Here is a 27,135-nt window from a genome sequence, read left to right on the forward strand (position 1 = left end):
TAAATAAATTTCTCTTCACAATTTCTGAATAATTGAAGCCGAGATACAGCAGTTTAAGAGGTTTTTGAGGCGGAAATACATCAGTTTTCACATTTCTTAGGCGGATATATACCTTTCATTTTTTCCTGTCTCATTGGGCAACAAATTTCCAATACTAGAAAAAAAACAAAATGCTACCCGCGATTGAAAAAAAAAATTAATTCTAGAAAATTCAAAATGTGAGGAATTTGAAATTTTGTCAGCAGCAAAGTGGTTCAGCATAAAAACGGTGAAAATATTTTTGGTTTTATCTCACTATAGGAGTCGAGATATTCAGAGTGAAGGTTTTTTTTCAAAATTCCTTTATTCGGAATTGAAAATTTGTAAAAGCTTTCATTTATTTATTAGTGGAAAGTCCATTTCTCACCCCTGGTGCTGTTCTGTGTATCGTTGAGGTTGACGTCCCTGTATGTCAGCTGATACGCAACCTCATTATGCTTTGCCGCTAAGGTGCACAGGAATGAAGTTCAACACACGCCATCCACTGAAATTTTAATTTTTTTATTTTATTCTCAAAAGGCCCAAAATCAAAGGAAATTATGGGAATTCTAAAAACAGCAGTTGCACAAGCTCTTAGTACTCGAAACCTCGAACAGATGGCACCACCGTATACTTTCGTAATAAGTAAGCAATCGCGAAGACAATAATTATCGCACAGCACTGCATTTAAAAACGATTAGAAACGTGAAAACATTTTCTTTTTAAATTGTTTATAATTTAAATAGGCTCGTGTTCGCCATTAAAGCGTTTACAAAACTTTAAAAAAATAATGGCGTCATGGTATAATGTGTTAATTACTGTTGTAATTAATTTGAAACTCACAAGAGTCCATCATGTTTTTCATCATGACGTTTGTTGCGCTTTTAGAGCGCACGGCACCGCATTCGACATATCCAAAGCCGATCTGCATCACTGCAAAAAATCCGAGTTAAAAAGCCGATGAATTAAAATTAAATTAATAAAAACTCACAGCTGATGAGGAAGCCCAATGAGAACAGATAATAATCGTCGATGACGAATCTGAGCCCTTCGACATGTTCATGCAGGAGTTTAATTTCGGAGATCATACCCCGAATCACGGATTCCGTAACGTTTCCATTGCTTTGGTTCAACCAGAGAGAGATATCCGAATTTTGGAATCCCTCCACTAGAATACAGAATTAAGATTCAAGTTTCAAGTTAACGCGGGCGAGACTTGGAAATAAAAGGAAAATTCTTACCGTGACTAACAAGCAAAATATTGGCATATTTACTGCATGCGGCAGAGGCAAAGGCGAAGGAGATGATTATCGGCAGAAGTCAGGAGAGCGTCTGCGAAAGCCACCTCAAAGCTCGGGGGTGGATGTGGCGCTATACTTGGGGTGTCACGTGCCAGTCAGTGATTGGAAAATACAAAGTGGGGCGTGGACGCCAAGCTACTTTAAATTCGACAGTCGTTTAAGGGAAAATTATTATTTATTAAATAAATACTAATTGTTGCGAGATTAAAAAATAAAAGAGTTATGACTAGTTTTGGAATTAACAGTTTATTGGTAATTAAATCACTTTATACATAATTAAAGAGCTCTCCCTTAGTTGTAAATGTAACCTGAGTTACTGTGTTAAATGATCAAAAATGGGGTTTGTACATTTTCTCTTCAGCACACTCGATCAATTTCTTCATAACTTTCAAATTCACGCGCAGAAACAAATCGCACTCTGCTCCTTCTTCTTCTTGTCCAAATTCCAGTGTTTCATAAAAAAAAATTTCACGCAACAACTTGCAGCTCGATCGACTCTTGAGGTTTCCTTTGTCTCAGCGACATATTGCTGTCAGGTTCTGAAACTAAAATTAATTCAAATTTGTAGATTCAAGTAGAATAATTACGCAATTTTATCTCAAATATAAAATTAACTAAGGTGGTGCAACTTTTTTATAAAGACATTGAGGAGTTTTTCAAGCAATTTATTTATTTTTCGTTTGCTTTTTTCGTTATAAATTTTACACATTAAACCGAAATATCGTTCAGTACAGCTATTGGAATATTGCAAATTACAAAGAGGGATTTTTAAATGGAAAATGTATCAAAGCTTGCAGATTTTAGCGTTGTCGATAGTCTCAAAAATTGCAATAACAAGAAATGGGAGCATTTAAACAAAAAAAAAGAGGCGATGGTTGCTACTAAATTTTTCACTTTCATATTTATTATTAGAAAGTCCATTTCTCACCCCTGGTGCTGTTCTGCGTGTCATTGAGGTTGACATCCCTGTACGTCAGCTGATAGGCAACCTCATTATGCTTCGCCATATCCACGCCGTTGATTTCGTCTTCAACTGGCACGCGCAGCACTTCGAACACCTTCAGCAAGTAGAAAATGATGAAAGCACAGCTCATGGACCAGGCCATGATGGAGACCGCGCCGATTGCGTTGACCTTAAAGTTGAAGAATGCCTGATCGAAGTCTCCGGCCGGAATCGCGTTGTTCCTCAAAATGGGGGTGAACACGCAACCGACAAAGCCGCCGCCAAAGTGTACAGGAATGATGTTCAACACGTCGTCCACTGAAATTCAATTTTTGCATTTAATTCTCAAACGGACCAAAAACAAAGGAAATTAACTATGGTAATTCTAAAAACAGCAGTTGTACAAGCCCTAGTGCTCGAAGCCTCCAACAGATGGCGCCACCGTATACTTTATTAATAAATTTAATTTTAAGGCATAAGGCACTTTCTACTGCGATTTTAGACTCCATCCTTCTACTGTGCTCTCTTTTGACGTGCTGAAACCCAAAATCGGTTAAGCCAATCGCCGTAGAGTCGTGGAAAACATTTTTTTTAATTCAAAAAATCTTTTCCAACGTTTTTACGGCGTATGGCAGGACTGATTTTGGTTTTCAGCACGTCAAAAAGAAAGTTTATTAAGTGAAAAATGCACAGTGGCAGGATTGAGTCTGAAATCAAAGCGGAAGTGTTTAAAACTAAATTTTTTAAGTAAGTATACGCTGGCGCCGTCTGTTGGCAGCTTCAAACACTAAGGGCTTGAACAATAATTTTTTCCAATTGGCGGACGAGTTGATTTTAAATTTCATTCCACTTTTTAATTAATTAATTCAAATATTAAAAAATACAGGTGATTTCCGAGCCAAAATTTAAAGCCTGAGAGGATTTTTTAACCATTTGCTAACGATTTTCTGGCCATTAACATTCATTTTTTCATGGTTTTTAGAATTAAAAAATTGCCTTCAAGGGGTAACCATATGCAGCAATCATAATCCCACATGCATATTATGAAAATGATCTTTCAGAACTGGAAATTAAGCACCATTGCTTCTGGCAAAATATTAAAAAAAAACATTGTGTTTTGAAGAGGAAATAATTATATTATCAGAGCTAGCTAGTGTATAAATATTTATGATTATCGCGTCTATCTTATTGCGAGCAAAACCCGAATTTTCCTTAAAACCTGCCTATAGTGATTTTATTACGATTAAAATAGAATCTTACTAGGTGCCAAATTGGATCTTTTCGATAATCAAAGTAGAAAAACTCGGAAAAAACAAAATTGGAAGGTTTTCCAGCATTTTTTTCGCGCAAAAGGTAGTAAAAACGCCTATTTTGTGAGGATGAAAAAATAATGATGTTTTGAACCTTTTAACACGTGCCAAGAACATGAATAGCTCTGAGCATGGTGGTGGAAAAATTAAACAGAAAATAAGGTTGCTGTGTGATAATTGAAAATTTAACTGATAAACATTTGTTTACCTTTGAATCTTCTGGTCATGTGGTGAAGGAGGCAATAGAAAGGGGCTCCGAGACAGCCTGAGATGAAACCAGCCCAAATTTCCATCTTGTTAGCGGCACAGCTGCTAATAACCTGCAAGGAAATTAATTTAACAAATTACTCAAAAAATGCCACATTAAATTTATTAAATTAGAGCAAATTGATAACAGTAAATAGTCTCTGAATGGGAAAAAATAGTTTTTAATTAGGAAAGAAAACTTACGAGTCCCATGATGCCGCAGTTGGCAGCGTGCATGAAGCTCCAATAACCGATGCCCTTGAACGGTTCTTTATTCAAGGCTCCAAGTTTGCTGAGGAAGAGGCCGGTGGTGCTGCAGCCGCACGCGGACAGCAGCGACACGATGACCACCTTGGCGGCCAGCTCCACCTTTTCCGGGGTGGAAATCGAGAAGACGGACGCGGCGTTGAAAGACAAGAACGTGGTGAATAAAATCATGGCACCGAGAGCGCTGATCTGTAATAATAAAAATATACAAATAATTGATTACGAGAAAAACAAATGGGACAAAAACAATCATTAGAATGTGTAACGTCGCAGTGACGTCAATTTTGTTTATATTCTAACAAACGATAACACTCCATACTGTCACAACGTGATGTAGTTTAAAAAATAATTGAAGGACAAAAAAACTCCACTTACGGGGGTGCTGTGTCCGCTGAGTCTCTTCCACCTCTCGTCTGGGTCACCGTCGCATTTCTTTTCCTCGAATCTGCAGTAACGCGGCCCGAGAATGATCGCCGCCACGATGGCACAGCTGCCGCCGCACAGATGCACGATGCCGCTGCCGCTGAAATCTTCGTAGCCCATCAGCTTGAGCCACCCTTCGTCGTTCCAACCCCAATGGCACACCACCGGGAACACAAAACCTGGAATAGTTCAAGGTCGTGATTAATTTTAAAACTGTTGCAACAGATTTTAGATAATAATAATAATACAAAAAATTAAGAAATGAACAATTAAACATATTTGAATTTGACCCTGCGTTTCCGTCAACGCGTTATATAAACGTGTTTTCAATTAGATAATAATTAAAAATCATGTTTTCAGGCAGTTATAATATATGTCTGTATTTACCTGAGATGACGGAACTGTAAACGAGGTATCCGACGAAGTGGATTCGCTCGGCGACCGTTCCGGACACGATGGTGGAGGCAGTGCTGGCGTACGACAGCTCGTAGTACCATTTTCCGTACAATTTGTCCTCGCCGAGCCTGTAGCCGGCCATGTAGGGGTAGTATCCGATGAAGGAGTTGCCATAGCCAAAGGCAATCGCGAAGCCAAACAACCAGTAGACAATGCCGCACAGGACTGCATTTAAAAACGATTAGAAACGTGAAAACATTTTCTTTTTAAATTGTTTATAATTTAAATAGGCTCGCTTGCCATTAAAGCGTTTACAAACTTTAAAAAAATAATGACGTCATGCTAATGTGTTAATTAGTGTTGTAATTAATTTGAAACTCACAGGAGTCCATCATGTTTTTCATCATGACGTTTGTGGCGCTTTTAGAGCGCACGGCACCGCATTCAACATATCCGAAGCCGATCTGCATCACTGCAAAAAATCCGAGTTAAAAACCCGATGAATTAAAATTAAATTAATAAAAAAACTTACAGCTGATGAGGAAGCCCAATGAGAACAGATAATAATCGTCGATGACGAATCTGAGCCCTTCGACATGCTCATGGAGGAGTTTTATTTCGGAGATCATACCCCGAATCACGGATTCCGTAACGTTTCCATTACTTTGATTGAGCCAGAGAGAAATGTCCGAATTTTGGAATCCCTCCACTAAAACACAGAATTAAGAATATAAGAATCAAGTTAGAATAAGGAAAAACTTACTCTCGAAGTGTAATGCTAGAAAACTTTCCAATTTCTGAACATATAGGCCTTCCTCGCACCAAAGCCTTCCACAAACTGACTCGCTTATCGGCGCCTCGCCACGAATATATACACTTTCTGAGCTGAAAGGGAGTGGAATAACTTATTATTGCTTGTTTACAAGCGGACACAAAGGCGCGTATTAAACTTCCTCTAAACACTCACTGATTCGGTGTTTTACATTTCTATTTCATTCAAGCGTTCGACTTTTCATGCAAAGGTGAGCACACGCGGAGCAATTGATAAAGGGACATTCGCTCGTTGGCAGATTCCTCGAGGTTTTGTTTATTAAACTCGAGGAAACGCCGTCATAGCAGTTAAATTCGTAGTAACAACATTCGATTAGCGTATTTTCAAGACCCAAAAAATTTAAAAATATAATATGTTTAGTTATTTTTTAGTTTATAGGCAAGGGTGACTCTGGCAATACGGCAATTATACAAAAATATTAATTTTAATGTTGCTAGCGACTAATTAAAAATATCCCATACACATTTTAAAAATCATTATAATTATTTTAACTCCCAAATCTAATCAGAAACGCATTAAAAATGGGTAAAATTTGTAATATGTAAATTGAAACGTCATTTGGCCTATTTTCACACAATTTTTTTCCTTTAAATATATATAGAGCCCGTATTCTTGTAATGATTTAGTACATCCTGCCTCTTTTATTAATAAATAAATATTCTTCCTTATCTCCCGTCCCAAAAAAATTAGTTTATTGAAGAAATATTGATAAAAAGTGCATTTGAATAATCAGCTAGAAAGTTTGAAATTGGGCAGTTGCCACGAAAAATGTTACACACGCATCGCTGTGATGATTTGTCCAATTAAGCTGATGACTCATCTCATTTCAACACATTGGAAATTAGGGAGTTCGTTAAATTTTTAATAATTTTAATTATACGATGGTACAAGAAGTTAAATCTAAATTTTGAAAACAGTCACTTTGTTCGACTGCTTGGGATTCTTGGTGTTTTCAGACGCAAAACTTATATATTTAAAAGGAGATGAGAAAGAATGGAAAGTCTACCTTCCTCATTAGTAATCCATACATATGCGTATTGAAAAAAGGCTGTCATAATATTTTGTTACAATATTATTCTTATTTTAAAAACATCATGATTTCCTCGTTACAGAATGTATTTAAAAATTTGTGTTGCATTTCCGATTGCAATTGACTGAATTTTCTTGAGCAGGACATTAATTTATGTAGAAATACGGACATTAAACAGCATCGCTAAACATCGAGGAGTCTGCGTTCTATTTTAGCTCCAAAATTATAACTACATCCTCGTGTGCTCTTGCCTTTATTATTCATTGGCATCTACCAAAAAATTGAAGTTTATATTCAAATTTTTTAGCAAACGGAATATTAAAAAAAAAACTTCGAACACAATTTAGGAGAATTATTTTAGTGCTTAACACCAGGGGCCAGATTTGCTCGACGACCAGGTAAAAAAGCGGCAAATAGAAGCAAGTTTTCGACAAAATTAAAGAATAATTCGTATTGCATGAATGAATTACGCTGATTGGATCAGAATAAAACACACTCGCCAAACTCGCACAGAAAGCAAAAGACGTAATAAATCATTTCCCCACATTTCGACACCGCGCACATTTTGGATCTGCGAAGTGGGAACCAATTTTAAAGCGCATCTAGCCCCAGGAGGTGTTTAATTCTTCCAAAATCTAAAATTCGTTGCAAGGTGGCCCCAAGCGCTGTATTTGAGAGCAATTCACCGTAGAGCAAAAATTAACAATTAATATACACGCAATCTGCTAGAAAATTGAACCATATTTCGAGATTCAAGAGACTTTTAATAATAATCTACAATCTAAAATCGATTCCCCACAAAAATGGGAACAGGTTGCGGATAAGCTATAAATGTAACACCGTGTTTAGCCTTCAGGAAAATTACTCATCTCATTTTTCTTTCTGTATCATGGAAACTAATAGAAGCCGCCTTTGTGTGTGTCCAAATTGAGTTTTTTTAATTACATTTATGCGTAGACTAATGCAAGAATAATTGAAATTTGGTCTAGCAAAGTTAATTATAATTAGAAAATCTCTTAATTGAAAATATGATATTAATATTCACGCTCTATTTTTTGTATTTCTTTTCATTTGTAAAAATATTATTTCCATAATCGTTTAGTGATAATGTTTTGTAGAAAATTGGAAAATCCTATTTACTTTACTATCTACAAAAGAGGAAAAGGCTAAAAAATTTCCGAGGTTGCTGTTTTAATTTGTGAGAAAATCGCTACAATCAAGCGGCGAGCACAAAAATCCTCTCTTTTTTCGCACTCCATTTGATAGATCGCGACGAGAGGAATCGAAATCAAGCCTTATTGACTGTTTGATTTCGCGAGAATTTTTGCGAAAGTTTTATAGTCGAAAATGTTGAAGTAAAAAAATATTCTTGATTGTTTGGCCAGTATCGAAAATCAATAAATTAATTAATTTGCTACTTATTCTTATCGTTTCTTTGGTCATCTCTACAGCCTAACAATTTGGAAAAAATTTTAAACCCCCTGGGCATAAATTGCTAAAATTTATTACAATTTTAAATTAAAAATGTAAGACTTAACAACAATAACAATTATTATTTTACCTTTGAACTTGATATTTTTAATCAGAATGGCACTCCCAAACCCATTCGCTGATTAAGAAGGCAGCAAAACAGCTTGATTTGTTGGTCTCTGCCTTGATTGAAATGTGCGGCCAGACTGACAATGAGTGATCAGTGTCTTATATCTTAACAACCTGCAAACTGCTGTTTAATTCTCGTCTTGCTGTTAATTTTGGCTCTAAACGATGTCAATTGCGGCACGCGGTGAGCAGGAGGATTGTTCGTCAGAGGTGCGAATCACGCTCGGAAAACGCGTGCGTAAAACTGTTTATTTACTTTTTAATTAAGAAAATCTCATTTTTATCAGGACTAAACCGGATTTACTCAGAGCTTCTAGCCCAGGCTAAAGGGGCAGTTTCAGATAATCGGGTCGATATTGAACAAATCCGAGTGCGGCTGGTGACAAACTCGAGGATATAGACAGAATTTCGATTTATTTTAGGATAAGAGAGCAGCGCTTTGAAATGTGTCGAACTGGAGAAAATCGTTGCTGAATGGAAGCTGGCTTTATTTCACTAGAGTGAATTCATTTATTTTTCGTTCAATTCAATAGGACGTGCATAGCTTGAGAGGAAAATTGGACTCAGTAGAAAAACAATTATTGTTGTCGCACGTGGAGCGTAAAATAGAGAAAAAAGCCGAAAATAAAAGCGTAGCAGAGTTTCATCAGCAGGTAAATATATGACTGTTCTAGTGATTTTTAAAAAATTAAATAATATTTTTACCCCTTAACATACACTATATACTCTCATAAAAACAATAAGTTTAAAAACATGCCTAAAATATTTTGCATACAAATTCAAAAGACACGATACATTATTATTTGTGTTCTATTTATATAAATCATTTCCGTTTAAAGAAAAAGAGGGGAAATCATGCATTTAATTAAATTTTAGCAATCTTTAGGAATAAAATATTCGGAATTTCAAATAGAAAAAGTCATATTTCGAGTTCTTACGTGCTTTCGGGAAAAAACTTCTAAAATAAAAATATATTTTAGGGAGGGGGAAGGTATCTGAGCGTATTTAAATTAATTAATTTTAATAAACCAGAGGTGTTTTTCTTTTTAGGTGAATTGCTCAAAATCGTGTAAGTATTAAAGTGTTAAAACGTAATATTTAGCAGAAAAAGCATATTTTAATTTTGCCTTTACACATGAAGGAAATTTTAATAAACCCAAAAATTTATTTTCTGCTTGTTATTACTGTTTGAATATTTTCATATTCTCCATTATTTATTATTACAGCAAAACTGGCCCTGGTGACGCTGAACAACGTGACGTACTATTTTCAATCTAGTCCGATGGTTACAAATATAGCAATTATTATTGTAAATTGCACAAAAAATACGGCGTTTGTCTTGCAGATGAATTGGAATTCAGCAAAGCAGTTTTGCGAAGATCACGGCATGTCGCTGGCTACGCCAAACTCGCAAACTGAGCTGACAGCGATGCACAAACATGCAAAAAGTCTGTCTGGTGCGTACACCCTAATACATTCAGTTCAATTGACAGTTGTATTAACATTTTAAGGAATCTGGACGTTCAAATTATTTTCCATAAAATATTCGTATAGATTTAATCTGCAGCAAATACGAAAGTTTGATCAATTTCATTATACTGTCGTTTTTATTGATGGTTTCAGGACAAATTCAAAAGACTTCTCCTCTTTTAATCATCAAAAATTTATAAAACTAATAAGGCTGCAAGATTGATTACAATAGGTCATGCGCGCGATTTGATAATCCGTTAATTTTATTTTCATTTGACACAGCAAGCCTATTAGTGTGGGTGTCAGCATCCAGTGGTTGAACGGCACTGACCTTCCCCTCACCAGTGAGCTTTATTTGGTTAAAAGGGTCGCCAGACGAGTACAAGAATGGAAAAATGTGCGTCTATTTCCTCACTTACGCCAATTACGTTGACAAGTTAGCAGACCACACCTGCAACGCGCAAATGGCTTTCGTTTGCCAACTCAGTGCGAATTGTTGCACTATTCAGTAGTGGTCTAGTTCGAGAAAATATTTGAAAGTAGTGCTGTTTTTTTGCTGCAAGAAAACTGTATGGTTGATTTGTTCACCTTTCCCTTCAAAATTTTGGTTTTAAAAGATGCATGAGGTTTCTGATTCCAATAAATATATGGATTTTAAATATGAAATAAAATACATATTTTAAAAAAATTTCAATGACCATATTAAAAAATACAAAATAAAATACATATTATGCAGGCATTTATTGTACATAATAAAATATGTATTTTTTGGAGATATGTACCTTTGTTTTTCTGTCATTATCTTTTCTCAAGGAAATAAAAATTAATGTAGAGATTTGCAAGCCAACAATGAAGAACATTTTTTTGCGTTGTTCACTTTACAGCAAGCAGTGCTGTGCAATTTAGCAACAGTTTATTATCTACAATGTGCAATAATTAAATTTTAGTGAGGATCCGACTGTCTCCTTATTTTAAATCCTATTTTATTTCAAAACAAAGAGGCCTCATACGTTGTTGGAAAGATATCGGCGAGAGGAATCTAAATCTGCCAAGGAAATGTGGTCAAAGGCGCTTGAAATTTGAAAATTTTATTTTTACTGAATCTAGGTCCTTTTTTATTATAATTCAAAATTATAGAACAAATTGTTTATCGATCAACTGCTCATTGCATCCAACAATTCAAACAATTTTCAATTGTCACCATGTATCGATCCACTTTAAATAGTAACATGAGAATTTTTTACAGTTATATTTCCTTAATATATTAGTTTGTGGTATTTTAAGTAAAAGTATTGTGTATTTTTTCACAAAATTTGTCTGTCAAGCCTTTTATTGTGAACAGCTAGGGAAATGCTGATAACGTATTGCAGTTTTTTTCCTAAGTTTTGCGCTTAAATTTTCAAGGTTTTAGAATTTTACTGCATCATCAGTGATTCATATGAACCTCCAAGTAAGGTCTTTTTAAATAATTTAATTGCACTCGGAAAGAAAATTGCTAGAAATTTTTTCCGATGCTGAAACAGTTTTTAAATGGAGCTCAAGACAGTTATGAAATATTCTACATGTAAATTCTCAATCGTAATCATAATATTTTTTAATATCAAAAGAGCATGACATGACGAAAAACAAAAAATATTATATTGTTACTCCTAAAATCCTAAACTTAAAAACAGTAAGCCATAAAATTATAAGTTGCTATTTTACGCTGTTTAATTTTTATTATTAGAATGGTGTTAAAAATACCAGACTCTGTTCATTTCTCTCTCACAAAAAGAAAAAATTTAATATTTCCTTTTATAAAAGAGAATATTATTTATTTTTTTGTGTATGCTTTGTTCGCGCGCGCGAGTAGCAAGCCTAAAAAAGAGTTATCGCGGTTCTCCAGCTTCTCACTCGCGGCGTTTGCTTTCGGTTTCGTTTGTTGGGAGAACTGTCAAGGTCAGGGTCGATGCACTGGAGCGCCGCGCGCGTCGCCGCGGAACCGCATGAGCTCATCACTTCTCCGCGAGCAGCTGGCAAACCCGCTACTTGGCTCTCCCGAAACTATTCCATTTTTAAAAATTAATTAGCAAAAATGTCGTCGTTCAGCCTGTCGGCGGACAACCCGCTTTTCGCCCTGTACGCAGTGCACGCCACCCTGCTCGTGTTCAAAATGTTCTTGGTCGTGGTGCTCACGGCCCGCCAGAGATTCGCCAAAAAGGTAAATTTATCGACACTGGGGGGCATGGATGAGGACTATTTTTATGATAATTGCTCGCTAAATTACGAAAATTATCTCTAATTCAGGCAGATTTTGTGTAAGGAATTTTTTAAATATATTTTTTTGCAGTAAATTAAAATTTTCTGTTATATATTTTTTTTTTTAAAAATTGAGGAGACGCCCGCGGGCGGCTACTCAGCAGAAAAAAACTAGCCGCGTTGGCCGAAACTAATCTTATCTGTATCGACTACAAGCGTTCCTCGCCGAACGGCTTAAAAGAGCGTGTTTATTTAGACTTGATAACGCCATTATTCGCTAATATGTTTAGTTATTTTTTAAGAAATAATTTTCTAAGAGATAATTTCAAAATTTAGGTGTTCGCCAACCCAGAGGACGCCAAGGGCAGCAGTGCCAAGGTCAAGCTTGACGACCCCGACGTGGAGCGAGTCCGCAGGTTCGTGCAAATTGCTTCTTAAATTTTTAAAACGCCTCTGGACGTCTATATTTTGGATTTAAGACGTTTAATGAGTTAAATTAAATGAATACGCATTCTAAAATTCATTAAAATTATTCGAAGTGGAGGTCAGAAGCTAATAATTACAAAATCATGTTTATCAAATTAAGTGCAAACAGTACCTGCATGAATTTCGTACAAGGGGAACAACAGTGCGCAAATTACATCATTTTTTTTTAAATTGCGGTTTTTTGCAACCCTTAGAACGATACAGTTTGGAGGGAGATAACGGAAATAAAAGGGCTATCAGAAAATAATAAAAAAGATCAACAAGGAAAGAATAAGATTTTTCTCTTATTTTCCTTTGTAAATTTTAAAAAGAAATCTCTGCGGGTGCTTAAAAAATACCTTTTCATATATGAGCAGCCAAACTTTAATTCCCATTATTTAAAATTATATTTGTGACATTTCCTGTAGTTGGAAAATTTTATCTCAGTGACATAAAATTACGGAAAATTATATTTTTTATGCATATTTAGTAATGAAGGACATTTTCACTGAGAAAAATCGTATAAATAATGGTTCAGACCCTTTCATGAATTTAGAGCAATTTTTTGAAAGAAAATTAGAGCTAAATAAATTATCGTGTCTTTTTATCCCACTGGAATTACAAAAATACAATATGATTTATTTATAGTTAAATTTAGCTCTCAAAAAATTTGGGTTCATAGAAAAAAATAAAAAAATGTACGTTAAAATAATAAAAATAACAAAAAAATTGTTTGAATTTAACCTAATTGGCGATTGAATCTACAGGGCGCACCTGAACGATCTGGAGAACATCCCTGCCTTCCTGTTCATCTCGTTCCTGTACGTGGCGACCAACCCGAACCTGGCGTTGGCCACCACCCTGTTCAGGGCGTTCACTGGCGCCAGGGTTCTGCACACGTTCGTGTACGCCGTCAAGCCGCTGCCGCAGCCTGCCAGGGGGCTCGCCTTCTTTGTCGGACTCGGCACCACCATCTACATGGCCGTCCAGGTCCTCATCCACTTTTGGTGAACCAAATGAGCCTCTGCTCTGGAAAATCAATCCAAATTGTTTGTTATTGTTGTTCAAGTTTCATATGGGAATTTTTATTAAAATAAAAATAAATAAATACAACACTTTTAAGAGTAGTATATCTTATTTTGTTACACATTCACATCTTGTTTCCTGTCTCAGATAATTAATTCTTGGGGTTTGCTCGCTCGCGGTTGCTTGTCTCATGGAGAACAGAAAATATGATTTTTTTCCTCTAGCTAGCTGACGCATGAGAATTTTCCTCAAGGTCGTCAGGCACTTGTTTGATCAGGTGACTGTTTTACTATTATTTGACGCAAAAAGTTAAAGAAATATATTACTGGATATAAAAACTTGACTAATTCCAAGTAAGATATGGGCAAAGTCATTTGTCACTTCGTCGAAAAAAATCATACCAAAAAACTTCCAAAAATTCGCCCGCAAATAAGATTAAACTCCTTCAAATTTATTAATTTTTCTTCAAAGATTTTTTCCTAAAAGCTCCATCGCTTTTACAACCCACATCCCCAGCAAAACGAAAAGGAATGTGTTATTAATTGTAAAGAATTCTTACACACCAACTTGACAGAGCAAGGAAAGCAGAAAGTGACAGGTGAAGTAGCGACACTGGTGACAGCCACAGCCCACGACGACGGCACCGCAGTCACCGCACACCATGCCTCTTATTTCTCTTTACTTTTTTCTCTCTCTTCCTGAATGAATTACTTGAAAGAGCAGTGACGGGAAAACGCGAAAAGCACAGCCACGGCATTCTGTACGAACAAATAAGGACGGTATTATGTTGATATTCATCAAAAAGATGTCAAAGATTTGAATTTAAATCATTCTTTATTGGACTCCATTGGAGTGCATTTTAAAATTTATAAATGAATTCATGTCATTTGAGAAATCATAATTTTTGGTGCAAAATATTATTAAATCGTATTACTTTTAGCAACACTCTCAATGTGTACTACGTTTTTGCACTGCGATAAAGAAAATAGATTTCAAACCAGCAAAATTTGATTAGATTTTTGAACTGTTGACGCTTAGTCCACAATAACTCAGCAGTGTTTTTTGGTTTTGTTTCAACAGCAAACTAACAATTTTTACTCATCTTAAATGTGCAAATGCAGATCAATTTTTTTTATGAATTTATAATTCCTTCTAAGCTTCAAAAGAGATCTAGTTGCCATCAATTAGATTTAGCATATCTGTAGATTGATAACTCACCTCTTGCCGTCCACCTGGCTAAGGATGCCGAGACCTGGTGCACCCTGAACGGCACCCCTCTGCGTTTTGGTCCATGACCAAACTGGAGCCACGTCGTCGTGCACCCTCTCGGCGAGTTGCGGCTGTCCAGAAGCTTGTTGCATCAGCTCGCGGCCGGTTGATGCATCTCTGGATAAATTCATATATTCCTAGAAATTAAATTTGTAAGATATCTAACTAGCCAAAAAATACATTTCAATATTATACTCGCGAAGATTGTTGAAAATATTGTTGCTTGATTGTTCCAGCTGAGTGTGTTTAAGGTTAATCTGTGATTCTAACTGGCACAATAATTGGCTTCATTCCAGTATTACAATTCAGCTTCATGTTCTCCGTCCAAGTTACCTAATATTTGTACTGATTTAAACAAATTGCCAACTTCTGTTTGCAAATTTAAGTTTTTAATAAAACGTTTCGCTCATCCCAGATGTTTTCTTCCACTCAGCCTAAACCCCTTTAAAAGTTAATTTAAGGTTTAAAAAATAAATTACAGTCCCATAAATTTGTTAAGACGTAGTAAGATTTCCTACAAATCTCTAAAGGATGGTTGAGCAATCATTACATTTTGCACGCAGTGTCATAGATCATTTGGCATTAATTAATTATTTTAAAATTAATTAGATTTGGGCTGGGATTGTTGACAGTATTTAATTATGAACTTTAAAGAGGCACAGCCATTTTTGTTTTCATGAAATTTGACAATTGACAAGTGATGATTCAAATGAGTTTAAGAGTTAATTTTAAGCAATGCTTTTCTGGCATTCCAGATATTAATTTTAACCATCAATAATCTAAATCAAAAGTGCTTGAAATATTTTAAACCAGCGTAATTCACAGAAGAAATGATTTTGCTTACGAGGAAGTGTGTCCTGGTAACCAAAGAGAGCACCAAACACCTTTCCTTGCGATTCACTTGCAAAGAAAGGTAGAAATCTTTCGCCCTGATGCGGCTCCTGTTGCCTGCACACCTTTTTGCTTCCACCATTCCACTCGTCCAATTATAATTTACGCTCTAGAACAAAAATTCCAATAATATTTCTTTGGTATTTCTGCTCCTCAACCTCTTCTCAAGGTTGGGAATAAGACAACTCGAATTTTTGCTCCACTTTCCAGTTGCATTTTCCGCTTGGCGCAAGTGAGAATGGCGTCAGTAAATAATTCCTGTAAAAATAAGATACTGTCAAACTACATCAATCACCGCAAATAATTACTTGATTCTGGCTCCCGCGCACTTGACAAATAATTACTAGCTTCACATTTTTGTTGAGACCAAAGCTGAGGGAGTGGCTGGAAAAAATCCAAAAACCGTAATTTCTTTTGAACGTCGCCTGGTAAAAGTTTTAACTCACTAAATCTTATGTTCAAATTAGCAATATTTTGAATTGTGCAATAATCGCAGAGCTAAGGGATTTCAAAAGCAAAATAGCACTTCATAATTCAAATCGTGCAGAGAGCAGCCACTTGCCGTGCATTTCCGCTCTTGGGCAGAACTAGTAGTGTAAAAAATGCTTTCTTCCAATCGCATTTTTAGCAAATAGAAAAAAATTCAAGAATACGCGAAGTTCACGCCACCTGTTACAGTACGATAGGCAGGAAAATAACATGCAAAATGCATAATAAATTGCTGGCATAATTATCTTTCCGTTCAGTATAAAATAATTGTTTGAATCTGCTCATAGCTCATTTCATTCGTTAGCACAAGTGAAAAATAAGCAATTCGATTCCATATGCTTACAATTGACCGACAAAAGGAATGGTTAACTGTATTAAATTGAAGACAAGAATCATAATCATCACACTGTCTCAGCTTGAATGCCCACAGGAAGTGCTGAGCAGACGTTTAAAATTTACTTGACTTATGTCAGCCATCAGTAACTGGGCTAAAATTTGGCTTAAATTAAGCTCGTTGAATTATCAAACTGAATAACAAAGGAAATATAATTGAAATTTTTAATTATAAACAAATTTCTTTAATATGATTTGAGACCAATTAGCAGAAATTCTACAATAAAGTAACAATTCAAATTTTAAACATTTCCAATGCAGAACACAAGTTTACACATACATTTACAGCAATAAGAATTAAATATATACAAAACAAATAATAGGAGGTTGCCACCAATGGACACAAGTCGGTGTATATTCAAGTTTGGTTCAAATTAGTAAAATCAGGAAAAGACCAACATTTTAAGTGTTTTTAGACGGCAAGTTACCACAAATCCACCTCACAATTTTATCACTCTGATGCTCAAGACACCAGCATCCACACTCACACTCTGAACATTCGTGCAATGGCTGCAGCAAGAAGGGGAGGCACAGCGTTGCCCACCTAAAACCATAAGAGGGTTCCCATATTTTTTAATTGACTGCCCAAATTCACAGTAAAAATGATCCTCAAATGCCTATAATGTCATGTTTGAAACACAAAAACGGAACATGCATTGGTTGCACAAATTATAATGCAAAATATTGATCAAAAAATCTGTTAAGAGCCAAAATTTACGCCATTCACACTATAAGTATTGACTTAGTAAAGAGAAATCTAAAATCTTTCTGTCAAACCTGCTCAGTGGTTCGCATTTAAACTAAATTTACACATGAAGAAGTAAGGGTGAATTAAATTACCTGGCGGTACCGGTTCTCCATCGAGCCACTGAGCTCGAAGTGGTCCGGGATGCTCTGCGAGCGCGCCAATTCTCTGACCGAGAAGCATCGGTTGAAATGGGCGTGCAACACCTTACCCTGAAAGAGAAACAAAAAATGTCAACCTCACTCAAGAACGAACACGGACAATGAGCGGCGTACCTGTTTCCCCATTGGCTCGGGGACGGTCACCGTCGTTTTGAATTGACCTGCGAGGCTGACCCTCCCGTAGAGGCCGGCCCAGTGGGCATGTCTGTCTGCGGTGTGCGGCAGGCACCACGGCACAATCGTTTTGCTGCCCTTCTCGGGTTTCACGCATACCACTTTTTTTTCCTCTCCTTTGGCCACTAAATTACACGGGCACACTCCGCGCCTTCCATTCTTAATCATGTAACATCTGCAAATGTTAAGCAAGATTACACCTGTCCTGCTAATTAAGAGTCCAATGAATTAAAAAATATTACTTTATTAAAATTTAAGAATAGAAATAGCCGAATGTTAAAAGCTTCAAATAAAAAGAGGATGTTTACTTAACCCAAACTCCAGATATTTGGTCCTGAAGCCGGTGCAAAAAGGTGCGTAACCCAGCAAGTGGCGACAGTGCGCCTCCCAGCCCATTGGGCTATTAAAGTATTTAGAGTACCTTACTTGTAAGCCCTTTGTAATTTTTCTAACATTCATGAAAATATCCCCGAAGAGCCAAGAACTATCCCGTTTGGCCTTGACAATGCGAGCCAACAGGCAAATTAATTTTAAATTAACCGTAGATAGCTCTGTTCTAATTTGCATTTGTAGATGCAATGATAACAAACTGGTTTTTTCATTGGTCACAACCTCCAATACAGGGTTGCAAAAACAGTACAGTGGTAACAAGGTTATATTTTTCAATTTTAACCAGTTTCTTGCGGGTAATGTTTTCACCTCGGTTTTCAATAATTTTCTAATAATTAGTTAATGACCACGACTTGGAAAATTGTCAAGAGAAAATTGAGGCAGAAAATAATAGCAATTTGAAAGAAAAATAATCTGCACAATCGAAGAATTTTGACCACAGGGGAAAAATGGAAAAAATTCATTTCTTGCACAAGAAATTGGTAAAAATTTAGTGGTAAAATCAGCGGTGAAAAAACTGGGTGGTAAGCAAACCTCAAAGTGTAACCTTTGTCCTTTCCTTATTCCATTTGAATATTTATGATTGAACTTTCAAATTATTGTCATTGAAACCATTTGAGGAAGTACTCACAAAGGAACAGTGGTAACGCCATCCTCGAGCTTCACCCTGGAGTTCGGCAGGTCCCTCCAGTCTCCTTCAGGTGGGATGAGCTGAACCCGTTTTTTGTCAAGGGTCGACAGGTTCCTGGTCGTATGGTCCTTTAAATCTTTGCTCCTTTTCCGCATCTAGAACAATGCAACCCAATTAGTAATCCCCACAAACACGCTAAGAAAAACAGGTCACACCATATGTTGGTAGGAAGAACATATGGGCAAATACTTGGGAGCCTCGTCCGTCTCACCACAAGGGATGTCAGGGAGGTCTGCAATGGCATCGTGAACGTTCACTGCCCTGAATGGCGCAGACTTGTATGTTTCCTCCCCAAGCCTGCCATATGTAGTACCATCGACAATCTGGAATTTTTAATGAAAGCAATCACCAGGGGTGTTCACAAGAGAAGTAAAGGGTTAGTTGATTTACTTGTCTTCCATTGATAGCCAAGGTGTAGGCGGGCAAATCCAAAGTGTGCTGCACCTTGGGCAGCAGAGGCAGCTGCTCTCCAATTTTGGCACCAATGATAACAGTCCTGAGGAGTGGGAACAAATCAGTCTGGAGCGCACCACAATGGAAATAGGCCTACCGAAGACGACACTGGGGAGCACCAAAGTTGCCTGCTTGGAGCACTGCGTAACGGAACTGGTAGCCCAGCTGCAGACAGCAGGCAAGGGCTGTCTTTAAATACAGCCCTTGGTTCGTCTGTGAGAAATTTTTAACATTCTCGAACAAAAAAAATCGAGGCTTGAACTGCTCGACAATGCTGAAGTAACTGGCCACCAAAGAGTTCTGGAATTATTACCCACACTGAATTAGACAAATATGTGGAGGTCTGCGTGAATTACAATAAAATGAAAATGATAGAGGATCCATTCAAACAGGGTTCACGAAAACCCGCATTTTTCCAGAAAAACCCAACGCGTTGCAAATAACATTAGCGTAATAACATAGCGTTTTTTCTGAATTTTATCGCATTTTCCCAAAACACATGCATTTACACTGAAAGTAAAAAATTCTCATGATGGGATGAACAAAGGTAAGAGTTTTAACAATTCAGCAAAAATGCCTCTGGTTTTAACAAAAGTCCAGACACTCTTCACAAATCGTAAATTTTCCACAATAGATGAATTTTTGGCGCAAAATGGGACCTTTTCAGGTTTAAATTTGGAAAAATGCGGAAAATCCCCAAACTGGTAGGTTTTCCAGCTGGTTTTAAGCGCAATATTGGCGAACCCTAAATTCAAAATAGTTATCTGATCTTGAAACAAGATCTTTAGATATTATCATGCCTATATAAGATCTTTATTTTTAAATCAGATTTGTTTGATTTTTTTTTTGCGAAATTTCACTGAAAATGTAACATGCAATCATAGACTCACTTTGAACCGGGCTGCAATGCCCGTGTTGTACCGGTTCATCGAAGAAAAACCTTGGCAAGGCGGTCCCCCTATTAGCATGTCGACCTCGCCAACCTTTGGGTACCGCTGGCCAAGGCTATTAATCTCTTTTCCCTAATAAAAAATTGAAATAAGCATCCAGAGTGATATTGAGGTACTTACCTCAATAATGTCTTCCAACCAAGCATTGATGTCTTGGTTGAATACAGTTGCCTCAGGAAAATTCTTCCTGAAGGCATCAGCAGCGTCGGTGTCGACTTCGCAAGCCCACCGGCTGTCAGTCAGGCCGCCAGAATGCAGACCAGCCGACAGGCCACCGCAGCCTGAAAACACGTCAAGGGTTTTCAGCCGCTTTGCCGGCTCCACGTGGTCAGGAGGGGCAGTGCTTAAGCCAGTCTGGAAAATTGAAATACATGTATGAGTACTGCCGCCGACACTGCAGACTTACAATAGTATATTCAGAAATTTGTGCACCTTCAATAGCCTTATTATGAGAAATAAACATGCCTTTTCTTATTTTTATCAGGGTTGCATTTGCTTACCACTGACTTTACTTAATTTTTACCAATTACTTGCGCAAGAAATTAATTTTATCCATTTTCCAGGTGAAAATCTAAAATTTGTGGTCGGAGTAGTAAAAATTTCCTCCACTGTGCAGATTTTTTCTTTTAAAATTGCTATTTGCTGCCTCAATTTCAAACAAAAATTTTCTCTGACAATTTTTTCAAGTCGAGCAGGTCATGAGCTATTTATTGGAAAATTATTGAAAACCGAGGTGCAAACATTGCCTAACAGAAACTAGTTAAAATTGATAAAAAAAAACGCATTTTACCTTATTGAACTATATTTAAAATATGGTTTTTTGCAACTCTGTAAATCAGCCTAAAAAATAAGATAGTGAATCTTGTACATACAAAATTTAAGATTTAATTATTATTCCTGTCAGTAAAACTATTAATTGTTATACATCGAAAGCATTACTTAATGCCGAAACATTAGATGTGGGTTGTGTGGCAAGAGATTACCATGGATTATCCTTTGCCATTCTTAGTAAAATGAAAAAAACTTGGGACAAATTGGCATGTTTTACCTTTAGCTCCACAGCTCCTTGGCACTGCTTTGCTTGAAATGGCAAGTTGTTGCTCAGGGTGCACTTGTTGTAAGCAGAATTGAAGTAGAATCGCTTTTCACCTGCATTGAGCCAGTCCTCTTTCTTTTTCTTGATAAAACTTTCGTAAGCCACGTAAGCGACGCCAAGAATGTCATTAGCCGTGATTTCAAACACTGTTTTAAGGTTGACACAAATTAGTCACCAAGCTATACTTGACACAGATGTTTTGAGGCAAATAATGGAAAAAACAAATTTAACATTTATAAGAGAGGGAGAAATTGGTTCTAGAAATTTTATGTTATTTAAACAATTCTGTATTGTATTTAAGGATAATTGAATTTTTCGAAATTTTCTTAACACCTGGCATTGCTGCGGAAAACGTCCACTCAAATCTTAAAAATGAAACATAAGGTTGGGTGAGAGAAGTTATTTTCAGGTTTATAATTTGTTATTTGTCCCATAAAAAATTCATAAATGCCAATTTTATGACTTTACCCTACCGCGGTCAGTGTGGAAGAGGAGATGGTGCGACATCTTCTCAGTTTCCTTCAATTTTGTCTGAGCCGCCCTCCGAAACAGCCTTACTTTCAACGTCACTTTGGAAGGCTCGATTGAGGTTTGACGTTTCATATCAGTGGTCACAGCAACGATTTGACACACATCAAGAGGATGGTAATGCACCTCGGGCGCTCTGGTCTTTTCTTTCCTAAACGCTTCCGTGTATACTGATGAGTCCAGTTTCTATAACCATAATTATTAGTGAACGAATTGCAACATTGCTCAAACATACTGTTGTCTTCTTTGGAGGAGTTTTAGGCTTCTCATCCTCCAAGCTTGGAATTAACACAAACGAGTCAGTGCAGAATACATCACCAAGGTAGTGGAACCCCTGGGAAGTCAAAGAAAGAATTACTTATTTGCTAGCAAGTTCTCTCCAAATTTGTAACTATACTTTTACAGGCCCTTCAAGAGGCTGGACCAGGTTTTTCAGCTTTTCAGCTTCCATTTTGTCACAGCACACACAGCCTCTCTTCTCAGCCACGTCCTTCGGGGTAGGCAAGCTGATGAAGGCTCCACTATCAAGTTCGTGGCTAAATTTAAAAAAATGATTAGTATAAATTCTCTATGAATAAAACTTCTGTAATTTTCTAGACTTTTGAAAACAATTTCACCCTATCTCGAGCCACCAAAGGAAAAATGAGCAGAGAACCTTTAAATCTCTTATCATTTATACACACTTTATGTATGTTTAATAAAGCTTTTCATTCATAAATCCATCACACTCATTTTGTTCACATTTAGATTCATGGCAAATAACATAGCACAAGGATTCAAATGGCAGCAAAAAAAAAAGGTTTTTGTCATGCAACAAGCAGTCACAACACTCACAACAGGACTTAGGAATATGTGTCTGGCTTACAAAAATGGACAGTGCTTTAAGAGAAAATATCTTGGATTGAAGAAATCTGGGAAATCTGCATAGTGTGCCAGTGCGGACACACAAAAATCTGTACAAAAATAATCAGGGTTACATTTGCTTACCACGCAGTTTTTCACAACTGGTTTTTAACAGTTTTAAACACGCAATTTTTGCTAATTTCTTGCGCAAGAAATGCAAATGAATTATTCCATTTTCCCATTGTAAATTTAAAATTTACGGTCAGATTGGTCAATATATCTCCTCCACTGCGATGATATGTTCTCTTAAGATGCCATTTTTTGTTGCCTCAATTTCTCTAAAACATGTATCCCTGACAATATAGCGAGTCGAGATCATGTGCTAATAATTAGAATTTTAGGAAAAATGGTGAAAACATTTTTTATAATGCGGGATTTATGCAACCCTGAAAATAATCCTCCCTTAACCATGTGCGAGCTCTTTGGTAACCACTATTGCATGATAATAACCTGATTGGCGGGACAAGAGCGCATGCATTGAAACTGCTGACTGCTGGCCCTGTATGTGTTGAAGAACTGTTTTGAGTTCAGAGCTGCTGCCTGTGAAATGATAACCCACTGAATCTGTGCATTTATATAATTTAAAATGAACAGTAGTTGTTGTTCCTCTAGAGATATTGAACCCATGTCTCACCTCCCTCTAATTATGTTCACAATTTAACTTGATATGGCAATGTATGGGGCAAAAACAGCCCTGCAGAACCATAATAATGATCATTTTTGAAACTTAAAAGGCTGAGTTTAGTTATAATTATGAATTTATACATACAACATTTTGTAGAAGAATTGATGTGGAGCTGCTTTCTTCTCGTACTCTAACCAATACAGGATTGGCAGTGTGCACTGGATGTCCTTAAACGGAACATCAATACAGGAGATGGTGCCAAAAACCTCTCTCTTGTCGGCCATCGTCTCCAAGATAGACTCGTGGCACTGCCTAAAATTTAAAATTATAGCAAAATTGCAAACAGTTGAAGGGCATGCTGTATTATCTGTTTGAATTTTTCTAAAATAAAGTGATACAATTAACAACTTAATTGTGTAGCAACCAGTCTTGAAAATAATGTGGGACCAATAAATCTAAGCTATATAACGGTGTTACTTGGAATGGAAGACACGACAAGGCATTTCAATTATATTTTTAGTAAAATCTAAGTGAAAGAGTACAAAACTCTCTCTCTCTTATTAGAAGAATTCAATTTCTGAAAGTAAATCAATTAAAATAATTTCAATTTCTGGTCCAAAACCTTTGCAACCATTTCAAATTTTGACTGAAAGTTAAGGCACCAAGGACTCACATGAAGAGGCGCACGTGACAGTGACCTTCAACGCCAGCTCCATCTCTTGCTTTGACCAAATACTGCACTTGGCCAAAGTATGGTGTTTCCAGCTTGCGGCCAGTCACTACTAGTTTACTGGGGCAGGAGAACCTGATGAAGGTTCCAGCCTCTACGGTGATACTGTCAGATCTTTGGTCGATTTCAATGTGTCTAGAATTGAAATGGTTGTAGAGCTATGAAAGAAGCAAACTAAAAAAATTACCTGATGTAGTCGAGGTTAGTGTTCAATTTGCCAAGGGTAGCTCCAGCAACGTATTTCCTTCCTTTGGCTGGCAGTGCCTCAAATTCGCTGATTTTTTCTGAAAACTCTTCACTAGTTCCTTTACCATGGTCAACCTGCACAAGACACAAGATGAATAGAGCAATTTATGCAATTTAACAGTTCCTTACGCTTTTGCCAACAATGTTCATATGCTCCTCGAAGACATGCGAAAAAGCTTGGTTGACAATTGGTGTGGTTGTGGCTTTAGTGATGCTTGGGACCTTGGACTTCTTGATGTGCACTTTAGTGCCTTTCTCCTTTTTGCGCGCGTCTAGATTGGCCAGGTCGCAGAACTCCCGGTAGAATGAGAGTAAGAGGAGGTGCGCGTCATTGGTACCATCCTCATTAGGATATTGGAAAAATGCGGTGACATGGTCGTGAATGAACTGCGCGTAGTTAACCAAATCTTCCAGCGTGGGAATGGTCAACAGCGGATTGTCCAAAGTCTATCAAACAAAAAATAATGTTAATTTCAAATCACAAGAAAACACCTTCATCTGCTACTCTTCTATATCATTGACAAAATTCTGTTAATGGCCAGATTCGCACAATTAAAAGTGAAATGATTGTGAATTTTTAATATAAAAAATTTCATGACATGAAAAGTTAGCCCTATAACCAACCAATTTCTTTCCTGCACTTCTGAAAAATTCTCTATAGTTGATTGCCTCAAAAAATTCAACAATTTGATAGGTAATTCTTACCGAGAAATCCGAGAGAACTTCGTCAAGGGTTGCATCGTTGCTCTCCATCATGTTTTTAATGAGGTGATTGGCACAGTGGAACATATTCAGCAGGTTCGAGAAGAACGGTTCATACTCCTTGGCCACACTCATCACTTTGTAGTTAGCAAATTCAGACACCACCAATAGATTGACATGGGCTGTGCCGAAGCCAGAGATACACCACTCACTGATTGTGGAGGATTTTTGGCAAATGATGCCTGCTGACGAATCTAAAATAGTAAAATATTGATTAGGTTTCAAATCACTGATAATAACTTGAAGAATGAAGCAATTATTGTATTAATACTAACTTCCAACTGCTCTGATAGTACCAGCCATGAATAGATCTTTATCGGTTTCGACCAAATTTGAGTCAATGCTGCACAAGTGGTTGTCCTTGCAGAAGAACCTGATATTTGCGAAAAATACAGGTGTGATTCTTTTTAACATTCACAAGGAAGCTTCTCTCGACTTACTTAGCGTCATAGACCTCAAGAATTGGCAACCCATTGGATTCATCATGCTCCGAATCCGCCGACTGCAAAGACTCGTCTGTGAGCAAAATGGGTTCGTCGATGTAGTTGGCGTCAGGGGCAGTAACGCAGGCTGCAGTCGAGGGATTGGCGCCGCAATCTTTGCAAGGGGATGTCGTGAATTTAGAAAATCTGTAAATTTTAAGCATTTGACTCATTAAATGCAAATCCTTCCCAGCATTCTATTTAATACTAACTTTGGCTTCTTAGCAGCTGGCTTTGAACTCGCCCTTCGCTTACGGTCATTGTTCTTTGCAGGGCTTGATACCTGATCCTTCTCTCTTTTACGGGATTTCCTAGGCCGGAGTAGAGCAGGAATACTCCCTTCCTCTCTTGGACTGTCCATTGCTTGGTGGTTTTCTTCAGATCTATAGGACAATGTAGACAACGCCAGTCGAGTCCAATTAAATCTGCTCCGTCTGAAAAAATTATAGGGTTAATCTATGTATTCCAGATTTTGAAATTTAGGCATTTGTGAGATTACTTTCAAAACTCAAGGACGTGAAAGATAATTTGTTAAGCTTCCAGCTGCAGTTTTCGTGATTTTACAGTGTTACTTGTCTGCTGCTAACAAAAGCACACGCCGTTGTAAGCAGGTTTGCAAAAAACCCCATTTAAAAAAATGCAGTCGGTGGTAAAAAGCGGTTTTTATCAAATTAAACTCAAACAAATGCATTAAAAATAATATTAAATTAAAAAATTACATACATTGACGAACGAGGGCAGTTTTTGGCTTTAAAAATATGCGGCTATACCGAAAAATTCTTGACGAATTCAGAAACATAAAATTATGACTCAATTTACGCTGCCTAATCTGAGCGTCTCCGTAATTTCCGAAGCCAAAATATGTACGCATTACGCTCCAAATCATTCTTTGAAAGAACTCTCAAGACTCAAAATCGAAAATTTAAAATATGTATGTATGTATGTATTATACATTTCTAAATTATGGTGACCGAAAACTACGTTTTATAAGCATTATCAAGCTCCAAAACGAAAAAAATTATATGTACATACATATATCCTATGTACATGAATGTACATACATACATGCATACATATACCTTTTGGTGGATGTATGTACATACCATTTATTGGCCCGCTGACGCATGTATGTATGTATCATAAATTACTTTTTGTCCGGACGCGTAATGCAGAACTCGCACAACGGTTCAGAACAGGCAATATCATACATTCAAAAAATTCTTCGCAGACTGCAGTCGGCTATGTACATATTGTGTATTGTGTACATTACAACTTAAATGATATTTTTTTACATACTAATTGAACCTTTCTGTGTCAAATTTTCCCAATTTTGTTTTCAGGGCGTGCAGAATTTATGTAATACATAATACATACATAGTCAAAGTATGTACATACCTTGCGGTGATTAGCGTCTCTGTCTCTTTGCCTTTATGCCGTTTGCATTAGATGGTAAACGATGGTAAATATGCGTGCGTGCAGGAACTTGTCTTGCAGCTCTTTTCGCTCTTTTGACTCTTTTCTTCCTCAGCTCGTGTTTGCATCGAAATACACCAGTAGCAGCAACACCATCCCTTCCCCTCAAGTGGCTCCAGC

The 27,135-nt window shown here is 36.9% G+C and overlaps 3 protein-coding genes and 1 long non-coding RNA gene across 4 annotated transcripts; 2 read left to right on the plus strand and 2 right to left on the minus strand.

Moving 5' to 3' along the window:
- Positions 1-1,546: 1,546 nt before the first annotated feature.
- On the minus strand, positions 1,547-5,548 carry LOC135935663 (putative ammonium transporter 1). Its single transcript, XM_065478152.1, has 8 exons — positions 5,437-5,548; positions 5,287-5,376; positions 4,896-5,129; positions 4,461-4,687; positions 4,023-4,274; positions 3,781-3,892; positions 2,248-2,580; positions 1,547-1,864 (listed from the first exon to the last, which is right to left on the minus strand). Exons 1-8 carry the CDS (start codon positions 5,531-5,533, stop codon positions 1,788-1,790), a joined length of 1,422 nt encoding a protein of 473 aa, XP_065334224.1. The 5' UTR covers positions 5,534-5,548; the 3' UTR covers positions 1,547-1,787.
- A 3,349-nt stretch (positions 5,549-8,897) lies between these two features.
- LOC135937932 (uncharacterized) lies at positions 8,898-9,823 on the plus strand. The gene is made up of 4 exons (XR_010574577.1): positions 8,898-9,018; positions 9,416-9,434; positions 9,592-9,650; positions 9,711-9,823. It is a non-coding gene; the product is annotated as an uncharacterized LOC135937932 (long non-coding RNA).
- A 2,004-nt stretch (positions 9,824-11,827) lies between these two features.
- Mgstl (Microsomal glutathione S-transferase-like) lies at positions 11,828-13,660 on the plus strand. The gene is made up of 3 exons (XM_065480086.1): positions 11,828-12,035; positions 12,410-12,489; positions 13,306-13,660. The coding sequence occupies exons 1-3, from the start codon at positions 11,910-11,912 to the stop codon at positions 13,547-13,549; spliced, it is 450 nt and encodes a 149-aa protein (XP_065336158.1). The 5' UTR covers positions 11,828-11,909; the 3' UTR covers positions 13,550-13,660.
- A 3,115-nt stretch (positions 13,661-16,775) lies between these two features.
- Positions 16,776-27,083, minus strand: LOC135937325 (DNA (cytosine-5)-methyltransferase 1-like). Its single transcript, XM_065480476.1, has 22 exons — positions 26,938-27,083; positions 25,755-25,976; positions 25,501-25,689; positions 25,336-25,433; positions 25,004-25,254; positions 24,428-24,745; positions 24,240-24,373; positions 23,996-24,187; positions 23,467-23,634; positions 22,192-22,330; positions 22,030-22,128; positions 21,740-21,980; positions 21,219-21,412; positions 20,291-20,524; positions 20,111-20,242; positions 19,318-19,520; positions 19,158-19,263; positions 18,923-19,090; positions 18,708-18,862; positions 17,627-17,861; positions 17,447-17,563; positions 16,776-17,150 (listed from the first exon to the last, which is right to left on the minus strand). Exons 2-22 carry the CDS (start codon positions 25,901-25,903, stop codon positions 17,091-17,093), a joined length of 3,582 nt encoding a protein of 1,193 aa, XP_065336548.1. The 5' UTR covers positions 25,904-25,976; positions 26,938-27,083; the 3' UTR covers positions 16,776-17,090.
- Positions 27,084-27,135: the final 52 nt, after the last annotated feature.

Source organism: Cloeon dipterum, chromosome 2 (assembly GCF_949628265.1).
Source record: "Cloeon dipterum chromosome 2, ieCloDipt1.1, whole genome shotgun sequence".
Taxonomy (NCBI): Eukaryota; Metazoa; Arthropoda; class Insecta; order Ephemeroptera; family Baetidae; genus Cloeon; species Cloeon dipterum.